Source organism: Canis aureus, chromosome 5 (genome assembly GCF_053574225.1).
Source record: "Canis aureus isolate CA01 chromosome 5, VMU_Caureus_v.1.0, whole genome shotgun sequence".
Classification (NCBI taxonomy): domain Eukaryota; kingdom Metazoa; phylum Chordata; class Mammalia; order Carnivora; family Canidae; genus Canis; species Canis aureus.
The window spans coordinates 74,773,542-74,786,282 of record NC_135615.1 but is presented as its reverse complement, the minus strand read 5'-3'; the positions used below and the strand labels follow the sequence as shown (position 1 = coordinate 74,786,282).

The window sequence follows — 12,741 nt, the reverse complement described above, 5'->3', positions numbered from 1 at the left end:
ACTTCCCCGAGGGAGGCAGTGAACTGGACACAAGAACCAGAGAGATCTCTGATCCCTTCCCCGTTCAAACTGTATAACCTTGGGCAAGTCTGCCTTTTAGAGCCCTTCTGGTCATCTGTAAAACAAGCATCCTTCACCACTGACCTCACAGGACTATGTGGAAACCAAAGGAACAATAGTACACTGCAGACAAGTAACATTTAAATGCACTTACTCCTCCCTGGAGTGGGAACTCGTAGGTCTACAAAGATTTCAGATTCTGAATTAACCACATATACAACAAGAGGAAACCATATCCCTTTCCCTCCCTGTCCTTTTTCTTGGAATTTCATTTTGGTTAATGAAGTGTATTTATAACTGGCTTACCCAGGTTAATGGAGGTGTGAAGTCTCCATACAGATTCTTAGACCAAAAAGACCACTCTCCCAAGTCATGTTCTCACCTGCTCTCTGTATAAAATAGCTGTGAGCTTAGGAGAGAATGTTTCTTACTTCTTTTTCCTGCTAGACTACAGTCCTTCTGAAGGCAGGAATTCTATCTTAGTCCCTACTGAATACACAACCCCAGCATAGGCCTCAGCATATGCCACGTATTAAATTTACTGAATAAGAGCAACATTGAAAACCATCTAGTTGTTTTGCTGGCCTTATCTTTGCATTTACTCTCCTGCCATGGAGTAGTTATGTGAGTTCACAGTCAGCCTCCCCTAGTGGATACAATTCCTTGATTTGTTTATCTCCACAGAACTCACCTTCTCATGCCACACAGCTGGCACAGAATAGGTGCCCAAAAGATATCTGCTAAATGAATGAGAACCTAGCAAAACATAGCCCTTAATAAATATTCTTTGGGAAACTACTACTTTCCAGGCATTGTCCTAGGCACTGGAAGAGACAGCAGACAGACAAGGGCTCTGCCTTCATGGAGCTGACAATCTAGTAGGAAAGACAAACCCTAAAGAATAATCACACATGTAATTAATTCATTACAATTATGGTAAGTACTGGAAAGTATAGGTTAGCCTATGAAAGCACATCACTGGAAAACTTGAACTAACATAATACAGAGGCCAGGATGGGTGTCCCTAAGAAAGTCATACCCAAAGTAAGACCTTGTGGGTAATTTGGAATTAGTTAGGCAAAGATGAAGGAGCGGAAAGCAGGGGAGGAAGAGAGGAGCAGAATGGCAAATATTCCAGGCAAATGGAATAGCCACAAAACACAGCACAGATAAAAACTGTGAGGCAGAAAATAACATAGTGCCTTCATGGAAGCAAAAGAAGGTCAGTTTGTTTAGAGAGCTGGAGTGGGGCAAGTAGTAAGAAACAAGGTGGGAAACTTTGAGAGCTGTATTAAGCTCAAAGGGCGATTACAAAGACTAAGCAGGGAAGTGACGTGCATTCATCCATTCAACAAATATTTACTAAGCATCTACTATCTGCCAGGCACTGTTCTAGGTGCTGAAATGACAAGACCCTATTTGCTTTTAAAATAGATCTCCCATGGGCAGCCCAGGGAGCTCAGCGGTTTAGTGCTGCCTTCAGCCCAGGGCCTGATCCTGGAGACCTGAGATGGGGTCCTGGGTCGGGCTCCCTAGGTGGAGCCTGCTTCTCCCTCTGCCTGTGTCTCTGCCTCTCTCTCTCTCTCTCTCTCTGTGTGTGTCTCTCATGAATACATAAATAAAATCTTAAAAAAAAAAAAAAAAGATTAAAACAGATCTCCCTGGGGGCACCTGGGTTGCTCAGTTGGTTGGGCTCAGGTCATGATTTCAGGGTCCTGGGATCGAGCCCCACATTGGGCTCTATACTCAGCAGGGAGTCTGAGATTCTCCCTCTCCCTCTGCCACCCCCCCCCAATGCTCACTCATGCTCTCTCTCTCTCTCTTTCAAATAAATAGATAAATCTTTTAAAAAAAGCAAAACAAAAAGCAGATCTCCCTGACTGGACAATGGCTTGGAGGGTGGGGACACAAAAACAGACACCTTTAAGATGTGTAACACTCGGGGGTGGGGGGGAAAAAAAAAAAAAAAAAGATGTGTAACACTCTAGGACCTAAACTAGACTTATGTGTTGATAATGAATGTATAGTCAGAATATTCACAAATTTAAACAGGAACATATAGACTAAAGTTATTAAATTCTAAGACACAGCAAGGTACAGAAATCAGGATTCACGAGAATTTGGAATGGATATGGCCTTACAAAAATCAGGCAGAGTTTCCCGAAGTCTGGTAAGAGAGATCATCCCATGTTCACCATCCCATGTTCCTGCACGTAGAGAAACCGAGAAAACTGTGTGTGTGTACGCTTACTCGGTACCTGTCTAACCGAATCCTCACAGACCATGCGATGGGAGCAGCATTCCCACCTGACAAACGATGAAATCCAGGCCTGAAGAGTTCTACAACCGTCCCGAACTCACACGGAGCACAGGGGTGGTGGCTGAGACTCACAGGTGAGGCTCTGAGCTGCAGGTGTGCAGAGAGTGAGCCCATCTTACTGCTTGGTCAGTGCCACGGCAGAGCTGTCCCTTCATGGATACCGAAGAAATAACTTTGACTATAAAGCTCAAACTCCTAATACTTCTCGTGTTGTTACATGAGCTAAGTGTTTATTTGTAAGTGTTTATGTTTAAATAGAATATAAACATAAAATAAGTTATGTTTATTTATTTATAAATGCAGCAACATGAGAAGCAAAGGATGTGAAGCCCGATGAAAGACTCCACCAGGTGAAGGGGGCTTGGGGAAGGTGGACCCAGTGCTACGGAATGAAGCAGATGGCAGAAGAGACAGCTGGCAGATGGAAATGTCTGTGTCTCTGCCCTCTGAGAATAAGTTAAGACTCAGCAGCTGTCACCAGTTAAGGAATATGACAAGGTCTGAGGGATAGAAGCTCTTACCTGAAGGCTCCCATGCCATGGGAGAAGATGATCAAGGGGTATCCAGAGTCCTTTGCCTTAAACGGGCCGTTCCAGCTAACAGGCAGGCGACACGATCCTAGCAGAGACACGGGGTATAGAATCTCTGGCTGCCCAAAGTTGTAATCCCAAGGGCAGCCTGGCCTAGGCATGGGTGGGGACATGTGCCCCACCTCACTGGAGAACTACCTTTTGCCCTTGAGCAGTCCAGGGCAATCACCTTTTCTTTCACCCTTTCTTCCCTAGAAAGCACAAATATAATAGAAAATGGGAAGATAAATGCAAAGAAGTACTGAACAACTATGGGGTAAACCCCTGAGATGCCAAGGAAGTTGGGTAGAGTTCCTAATTGGTGGGGCCGTTAGGGAAAGTGGATGATTCAATGTGACTTTACCCAGAGAGGAGAGCTAAAGAGAACTGTAAACGATAAAGTCGGGATTCAAATCCAGGACAATCTAATTCTGTAACCAAAACTCTTATGTATATAATCCCCTCCCAACTCTCCACACCACACTGACTAATGCACGCCCCACAACAAAAGGGCTGGACAATGCCAGCAGGACAGTACTGTGTCTACCTAGGGATCTCCTAGGAACATAACCAAGAAGCTAGGAAATGTGGGGGTGAGGCCAGCACTTACCCATAGCCAAGCTGAACAGCAGCCCGCCCCAGCGCTTATTAAACCGCAGGTAATCGGCCAGGCCAGTGCAGTACTCATAGCGGGGAATCCACAGAGGCTGCTCGGTGGTCTCCTCTGACTCTTGGCAGGGGTAGAAGAGTCGAAAGAAGCTCCCCTGTAGGAAAGAAGAGAGCAACTGCTCAGAGCAAGAAGCCTAAGCTCTGCTGAATTTCCCAAAGGGCACACTCAGTGGGTATTTGGGGGGGCCAGCAAAGTAAGCCACCAAAGTGGGGCACTGAAGCTTCAATTCATATACCTGAATTTTGCATTCAGAAAATCCAGAAAGAAGCAATATTATTTTTAGCATACACGTAAGGCTTATGCTATTTCAAATAGCCGACTGCATTTTAAATTACGTTTGGAGAACACCAAAATATTTTCAGTCCTTGGATCAGAAAGATTTAAATCTGTCCCTGAGCCCAGGCCTGAAGGGGCCCAGGGAAGGAGATCAGCCCTCATGCTGGATGGGGTGACATCAGTGGCTCACCCAGGCCAGTCGTCTAGGCTGGCCCTTAGGAAGCAGCAGCACACTCATTTCACATGGGAGTAGGAGAGGGGTTAACAGGAAGTATGTGCTTCTCGAAGAGAGATGGGAGTCCAAGGGCCAGCAGAGAAGCACCTAGGAACTGGTGGAGGGAAGGTCCAGAACCAAAGCAGGAGGAAAAACAGATAAAGGCAGGAAAGGAGAAAGAGGAGCATGTCTTCCTACCCAGGTTGGGAAGTCAGAGGCCACCACCATGGTTCACTGCTCCTCCTCATACCTTCAGACTGAGATGAGACTGAAAACCTTTCCAGATAAGACATCTGCTCCCAAGACAGGACAGGGGATCTGAGACCTGCCTTTGGAGCTTGAGCCCCCCTTTCATCCTAGTGGCAAAAGAACCCATCTCTGGCTACCAAGATGTTTCTAACTGGAAATAGGAAGAAAAAGGTCAGGGAAGACAGACCTGGGGGCTCTATAACCAAATCCAGACCAGCTCTAACTCAGTTTCCCCCACTGAGAATCACACCATTAGATTGGCTACTGACAAGTCATGGTGCAGAAGCAGCAGCGGAGATGTGTGGGGACAGAGCTGGAGACACTTACCTCGAGACCCTGGCCCTCCATCACATCCCCGCAGCCTACATGGTGGGGTCCTGTGACAGGTGGGAAGCTCATGGACTGGTTCACCCCCATTTCATCACCAGTTGAAACAAACAACCTGGACAGTGCTGAACTTGATGGCTGAAGGTGGAACACAGAAGAGCCTCTTGCTGGTTTCCTCTTAGCTTCCTGTTGCTTCTATGTGTTATCTGTTATCATGTCCACTTCTATCTGCTATCATGTCCACTGTTATCCCATCTCCCTGCTGGGGACTCACCCAGTCTTCGTCATCTACTTTGCTACACCGACTTTGCCAAGGCTTAAGGGCTGCTTTTTTGGTGTTGAGAGCAGGGTGAAGAGATGGTTGGGAAAAGGAGAGAGCTTCCAATGTTCCCCCAAACCCACTGCCAAGGGGGCGCATGGGTGGCGCAGTCAGTTGAGCATCCAACTCTTGGTTTCAGCTCAGGTCACGGTCTCAGGGTTGTGAGATGGAGGCCTGTAGCAGGCTCCAAGTTCAGCAGGGAGTCTGCTTGAGATTCTCTCCCTCTTCCTCTGCCCCTCCCCTCACTCACACTTTCATGGTTTCTCTTAAATAAATAAATCTTTAAAAAAAAAACAAAACTGCCAAGTGTTTATACTCAGCACAACCTCTGCAGACAACATAACCTGGATCATGTCCTCATGGGACCAGGAATAATAATGTCTAAGATTCACTGTGTCAGCACTGAACTAAGCTCTTTCTATACAGTACATTATTCATTCTCTCCACAACTCTCTGTGGAAGGTCCTATGGACACCCTGTTTACAGATGAGGAAAGTAAGGCACAGAATGGTTGAATAACTTTCCCAAGTTATCCTGCTTCTGGGCAGCAATGCCAGGTCTGTCTAATCCAGACCCAAGCTCTTAACCCCTACTGATCCTGCTCATGGGGAGACACAGTTATATGTCTACAAAAACACGGACCTAAACTACTGACTATAAAAGCGGAACTTAGGCTAGGCGTGAGATATGAGGAAGATTTAGAGATAGGGGAGAGGAAGGAAAGCATTTCTACACAGGACACATGAGAAAGAAAGGGCAGAGACAGAGAAGACTATGATATGGCAGTAGATCAAACAGGAGCCTTCAACGTGGCAGGTGTGCGTGTTCCTGACTAGCAGACATTTCTTTAACTAGGCTGCTCCCTAAATTGGGGCCAATGCCATTGCTCTCTATCCCTCTTTAATCTCATCCCCAGCAGCATCGTCATCATGACATTATGGAGGGCCAGGAATTACACCAAGTGCTTTAATACATTATTAATTGAAAAAATGAGATGAGGAAACTGATGACTGATGCTTGACCAACTTAGGTAATTGCCCCCAAGAACATAAAGTTAACAGAGCCAGAATTTGATCACAGGCAATATGGCTGTAACAGAGGAGAATATGGGCAAACTTGTCGATATCCATTCTATTTTGTCCTCCTATGCAGTACCCTTGTGACTTGGGTTGGGCTGACCTGTAGACTTCTTAGACTTGAGCCTTAATTGACCTGAGCCAATCACCCTTTGGTATGCCCTGGTCAGTATCTGGATGAAGAGTGGCTGCATAACACAGTTGGTCCATTCAGAGTAAAGCCCAGGGCTTTGATGGTTGAGGATGGAAATGTTCTTTCTTGTTTTGAACTAGAGTGATGACAGATACGAAGCCTTGAAATGTTGCAGTCACTTTGCTACCTTGAGGATGAAGCTACCCAAGGAGGATGGCAGAGAGAATCAGAGAAATAGAGTCATTTTTGTGAAGACATTAAGAATCTCTAGATTGGGGGCACCTGGGTGGCTCAGTCGGTTAAACATCTGCCTTCAGCTCAGGTCATGATCCTGGAGTCTTGGGACTTCCAGCTCAGCAGGGAGTCTGCATTTCCCTCCACCCCTCACCCAACTTGTGCTCTCTCTCCCTCTCTCATATTAAAAAAAAAAAAAACAAAAAACAAACAAACAAACAAAAAAACTTAAAAAGGAATCTCTAGATTAGACTATACCTGAAAAACCTGACCCACTCCTGGACTTTCTAGTTACACGAGTCAGTAAATCCCCTTTTTGTTAAAATCAATTGACTTGGGCTGCCTTGGTGGTTCAGCGGTTTAATGCTGCCTTCAGCCCACGGTGTGATCCTGGAGACCCGGGATCGAGTCCTGCCTGTGTCAGGCTCCGTGCATGGGGCCTGCTTCTCCCTCTGCCTGTGTTTGTGCCTCTTTCTCTCTCTGTGTCTCTCATGAATAAATAAATAAAATCTTTAAAAAAAATTTGACTTTAGATTTCCATTGCCTGAACCAAAAGCATCTAAACCAATAATACAGTGAGTCCCAGACCCATATTTTTAGCCATTACGCTATTCTGCTTTAAGACACTCTGGGATGAAAAAAAAAAGACACTCTGGGATGGATCAGAAAGTTCAAGCCCAAGTGTGTTTGGGAAAGAAAAGGCCTTAGAGACCATTTCTATCAATCCTCACCACAATCATTTCCCACCCTCCCCACTACATACATGTACTGATGAACAAACCAAGGTCCTCAGAAGTTAAGTGAGCTGCACAACGTCACAAGCAGAACAATTATTACACAAAGATCTCCTGGATGCCAACTTCCAACTGTCTGGTCCAGTGGCAAACCTCAAATAACCAATAATCCTAACATCATTCTATTTAACTTAAGAACATAACAAATGATTTTCTTTCTATTACTCTGTAGTGGTAGAATGCAATTCTTTTAAAAAAGGAACTAACTGATGCAGTCCATGGACTGGTTAGCCAGAGAGAAGTTGAGTACGTGCTGCTCAGTCTCACACCCTGACCTTTTCCCCTTGTCTCTGAGGGCACACACACAGAGAAGACCTACGGCAAGGGCACGTGATACATGTCACCCACATGACAATGAAGCAGCTCCAAGTTCTAACGGCCAAAAATGAGGGTCAGTTAAGGTGATCAGATGTAGGAGTTGTGAGAAGCACACTTCTGTAGCTTGGCAGTGGAGGGCAAGGAAGATGACAAAAGTTGACTTTCAAGTAGAAGAAAGTGCATAAGCTAAGACACAGAGGTAAGAAAGCACACGTGATAAGAAAAAGGTATCACGGGTTTGGAGGGTAGCAGTCTCTCGAGTGCTAGGCCAAGGAGCTGGAATCTACTCTGGAAATGAGTGATATTAAGTCTAAAAGAGTCAAGTTTGAGCTCAGTTCCTTTGCCACCTAGTTTAACTTTGGGCAGATCCTCTGATCTCACTAAGTAAGCCTGATTCCTCATCGGTACAACGGGAAACTATCCATCCTCATAGGGTTGCTGGGAAGATAAAATAAAACAATGCATTTAAAGCATTCATGTAGGGGTGCCTGGGTGGCTCAGCGGTTTGGTGCCTGCCTTTGGCCCGGAGCATGATCCTGGAGTCCCAGGATTGGGTCCCACATCGGGCTCCCTGCGTGGAGCCTGCTTCTCCCTCTGCCTGTGTCTCTGCCTCTCTCTCTGTGTCTCTCATGAATAAATAAATAAAATCTTTTAAAAAAATAAATAAATAAAATAAAGCACTCGTGTGGTACCTGGCTCTTAGGGACTATCTAGGAAATATTGTTGATCGAGTGAAAAGTAGAAACAACAGGATTTGGCAAATGAGTGGATTTGAGGAGGCAAGGGAGATAGAAGAGCCAAAGATGAGTCAGGGTTCAGGACTGGGTGACCAGAATGACAGTAATTTATAGGAAGAGATTCACCCCATATAGAGAACAGTGCTTGGGACAGAAATCAGGATGAGTGAATGGAGTTAAAAACTGCTAGAGGGGATCCCTGGGTGGCGCAGCGGTTTAGCGCCTGCCTTTGGCCCAGGGCGCGATCCTGGAGTCCCGGGATCGAATCCCACATCGGGCTCCCAGTGCATGGAGCCTGCTTCTCCCTCTGCCTGTGTCTCTGCCTCTATCTCTCTCTCTCTGTGACTATCATAAAATAAAAAAAAAATTTTAAAAAATTAAAAAAAAAAAAACTGCTAAAGAGAAGGGGAGTAGAACTCTCTAGCAGTCCTAGAAAGTTTCTGGGGGAATCATTAAGTTTGGAAACAAATACAAACTAAAGTTAATTGGCCAGAGTGAGGCATACACAAAAATGAGTCTACATTCCTTGGGCTTACATTAACTGATGTTCGAGGACAATGGGGAGATGGAAAAATCCAATTTTGCCTAAGAAATACCCAGCCAGAGTATCCAGAGTCCTTCCTCATAAATGCCATATAATTTTCCAAGGAAATCAGCCCAGGGGTCTCTACCTTCTTTTGCTTGCCTCATCCAAACAATTTATGGTGGTGCCTGTCTAGAAGCTTCTCCACCCATGTAAGCCTACCCCATTCATAAAGGCCCAGTGAAATCTCTGGTTCTCTGTGTTTTAACAAATCCTTCCTGCCCCCCTCTCAACTCTAAGCATTGTCCACATCCCTCACCTGCTAGCCAATCATGGGCTGCCTTAAGATAGCTCTAGGATCAGTACCAATTCTGGGCAGTTTTAACTCAGTGACTTGCCTACAAGTGGCCCAGATAGAACCTAGTTCAGAGGTTCCTGAATCTTTCGTCACAAACACCTGGGAAAGTTTCAAAAATATAGATTTTAGGGTCCTCGTTCCCAAAGGTCAGTTTTTAAAAGCTCCCCATGTTTCTCGCAAGGTTTGAGAACTTCTGGTCCAGATGATACATAGGACTTTTTATCCAGGGATGCATGTATGCAAACATTTACGGAATGTATATAGTGTCCTAGCCCACCATTTTAGATTAATGAAATAATGACTATGATTTCACTTGGTTCAATCCCCATGGCCACCTAGAAGCATGTTCTAGGTCTCAATAATTAACTTATCCAATTAATCTGATTTAATTTTTACACAATTATACCTTATACCATTTCTTTGGATATACCACATACTATATAAAGGCTGTGTTTGGCATCCCTGGGTGGCGCAGCGGTTTAGCGCCTGCCTTTGGCCCAGGGCGCGATCCTGGAGACCCAGGATCGAATCCCAAGTCGGGCTCCCGGTGCATGGAGCCTGCTTCTCCCTCTGCCTGTGTCTCTGCCTCTCTCTCTCTCTCTCTGTGTGACTATCATAAATAATTTTTAAATTTTTATTTATTTATGATAGTCACAGAGAGAGAGAGAGGCGCAGAGACACAGGCAGAGGGAGAAGCAGGCTCCATGCACCGGGAGCCCGATGTGGGATTCGATCCTGGGTCTCCAGGATCGCGCCCTGGGCCAAAGGCAGGCGCCAAACAGCTGCGCCACCCAGGGATCCCTAAAAATTTAAAAAATAAATAAAGGCTGTGTTTTATACTTCTCTATAGGCCAAACCATCTATCTTCATGCTTTCCTTATGTACTAAGAACCCAGTAAAATGCTCCTTTACTTGGCTTTGATTTAAACCCTCTCAATTCTTTGTCTTTTTTTTACCCCAAAATAAGTCTATTTGGTATAGTGTATAAAGAAAGGCTTTGGTGACAGTCTGAATTCCAATTCCTAATTGGTCGTGATCTTGAGCAAGCTCGTTAAATTCTAAGCCTCTGAGAATTTACCCATATGACAGAAATAATAGCACTCATGAAATTGTTGAGGATTAAATAAAATAATGTATATAAAATACCTGACATGGAGACGGCACTCTAACCAGAGATGGTAGCTCTAACTACAATAGTTATTATAGTATGACCTCTCTGAGCCTAAGTTCCTTATAAGTAAAATGAAGGTACTTCAAAGGTTAAATTTAAATAAGAAAATTGAGAAAATAAAAAAAAAATGTTTTTAAAAAGTAAATAAGAAACGGGATATTGCCTAGGGCTTGGTACACTTTAAGTGCTCACAAAATGCTAAAAATTAACAATGCTATGTCCTTCTTTCACCATACCTGGCCAAGGTCTCTTTCATTTTTTTTTTTTTTCTGTATTAAACCCTTTGGCAAAATGGATTCTTTCCTCCCAGCCTTTTTGAGTCTAAAAGACTCCCATGAAAATCAGAGTGTACTTAAAAAGGCCCATGAGAGCCCAAAAGCAATGGACAATGCCTACAACGCAGCTGTCCATCTCCTGCTGGGATCCTGTTTCCAGTGAGGAGAAACCAACCACCCTTTTGCCAGCTGTGTGGACTTTTCATCACTGGCTATTTGAGGACAGAGTCCAAGATAAGCCCTTCTCTGGGGCTTCCTTTCAGACAAAGCTCTCTGGAGGTTTAAAGCTCATTAGTCTGACCTTTGGTCTCTGGAGGAAGTGAGGAAATATCCTGCTCTTAGAGAACGGAGACACCAAGCCCTCAAGGGGCAGACTTGAGCAACAAGGGGGCAGAGACAGAAAAGGAGCCAAGAGAAGAGTGTTCCAGAGCATCAACAATTATAACAAAAATAACCTCTCTCGCTGGTGGAGGCTTCACAGTTTTTTTTTTTTTTTTAAGCCCTTTCACACCTATTAGCTTATTGGCTCCACAAAAGAGCCTCCGCCTAAGACGGAGGTTTTGTAAACGAAGAGCGGGAGTCCCACGGACACTGCTTGGGCCGCCCGAGGTCACACAGCGAGCGAGCCGCAGAGGTGGACTAGACCCCGGGTCGGCTGAGTCCGGGCTCCGCCACCGAGCGGGAAGTAGGAATGGCGACCCTTCTTCCACTAGCATGAAAAAGCGGAAAGGGAGAGTAAGAGAGAAGCACACAGGAGGCGTGGAGCCTACAGCAGCCCGGGTTTCTGGGAGGTCACGGTGAGCGCTCCGCGTAGGGCGGTGGAGGCTGGGGCCTCAGACCTGGGCTCAGGCGGGGGCTCCAGGCGCGCCGGGAGCGAGGGCGCCAGGTGACAGTGGGAGCGTTAAGGGTGCAGGTAGATACCGGAGGTGTCTGAAGAGGAAACAGAAAAGGATGAAGGATTAATGCAGACTTTCTAGGATCGAGACGAGCAGCCCCCAAACCGGGCTGGAGGAGGACAAAGTCGGCTGATACCTCAGTTCAGAACAGAAGAGCTTCCTCCTCCCCCAACTTACCCGGTCAAGTTGACCCTTCAGGAGTATCCCAGACAGTCGACTCGACGGAAACCGGTGACTACTCCGGGGCTCGCGGCCCTCTGGTAGGTGTAGTTTCCAGAACTCATCATTGGCGCTTAGAAGCCTTCCCCTCCTCCTTGCCTGGAACTACAACTCCCGGCGTGCACCGCGCAAGATCGCGACCTTCAGACTACAATCCCCAGAGTGGCAGGCGGCCCCTCATTGTTGGGTGAAACAAGGCCCGGGCTGCGGCGCGATTCCTCCCCCTGGTGGTCGAGGCGTCGCCGCCACGACTCCAAGCCTCGAGCGGAGGGTTACCGCGTATAGTTCCGGCTAGTAACCCTCCGCCTCGCCGCTCCCCAAATAGCTCCCGGGCGTGCCTCGGGATTGCCAGGGCTTCGTTTTAGTCTCAGGGAGGTGCTGGCGTGGGGGGCTGGGGAGAAGGTCGGAGCTCTTTTTTTGATTACCCCCATTCTGCGTTCTGTGAGAGTATGAAGCTGATCATTAAAATGAAGCGCACATGTTGTACCAGCCCGTTACCTGTTGACACTTGGCGCTTTTCCATTGTCCTCCTTCAGAAGCTCCCGGAGGGAGAACAGGGGGGAGGAGGCTGAGCGATCGCTGGTCCTCCCCGCCCCCAGCCCAGCCCCTCCATCCGTCCGTCACCCCTTTGCTGCTCAAGTGCTGGTTCTTAGGGACACGGTGGTGAACCAGGTGCTGTCCCTCGCCTCAGATGACATCACAGTCTAGCGGAGGATTCCGACAAATGAAGAATTACAGCACAGCGCTAGGGGGTTCTCTAGGGGGTTGAGGGAATCCTGAAAGGGGGCACCTGCTCAGGCTTCGGGTAAACGGGACCCTGTCCTTGAGGCTTCTTAGACAGACACTAAGATTGGGAATTGAGGGAATGGGACTTAGGAGTGCAGGGAGTGTGAAGAGTGTCCTACACTCAGGCTGAAGCCCAAGAGTGTGAGGGATGGAGAGACACCCGAGGAGGTAGGTAGAGCCACACCCTCAAGAGTCTTGTAAACTAGAAGAAATTTGG

General features: G+C 46.6%; 1 protein-coding gene across 12 annotated transcripts in view; it reads right to left on the bottom strand.

Moving 5' to 3' along the window:
* PAFAH2 (platelet activating factor acetylhydrolase 2) overlaps positions 1 to 12,414 on the bottom strand; it is a 31,708-nt gene extending 19,294 nt beyond the window's left edge. For 2 of the 12 annotated variants that reach the window (XM_077899039.1, XM_077899041.1), the window contains exons 1-4: positions 4,960 to 6,166; positions 4,686 to 4,823; positions 3,560 to 3,713; positions 2,902 to 2,998 (exon numbers count right to left, since the gene is read on the bottom strand). In XM_077899039.1, the coding sequence (XP_077755165.1) occupies positions 2,902 to 2,998; positions 3,560 to 3,713; positions 4,686 to 4,823; positions 4,960 to 5,103 (533 nt within the window). In that variant the 5' untranslated portion in view covers positions 5,104 to 6,166. Of the gene's footprint in view, positions 1 to 2,901; positions 2,999 to 3,559; positions 3,714 to 4,685; positions 4,824 to 4,959; positions 6,173 to 10,924; positions 11,104 to 11,375; positions 11,554 to 11,696; positions 12,212 to 12,236 lie in introns of those variants that run through there. The other 10 variants (XM_077899045.1, XM_077899047.1, XM_077899044.1 and 7 more) reach the window with 10 other exon arrangements.
* Positions 12,415 to 12,741: the final 327 nt, after the last annotated feature.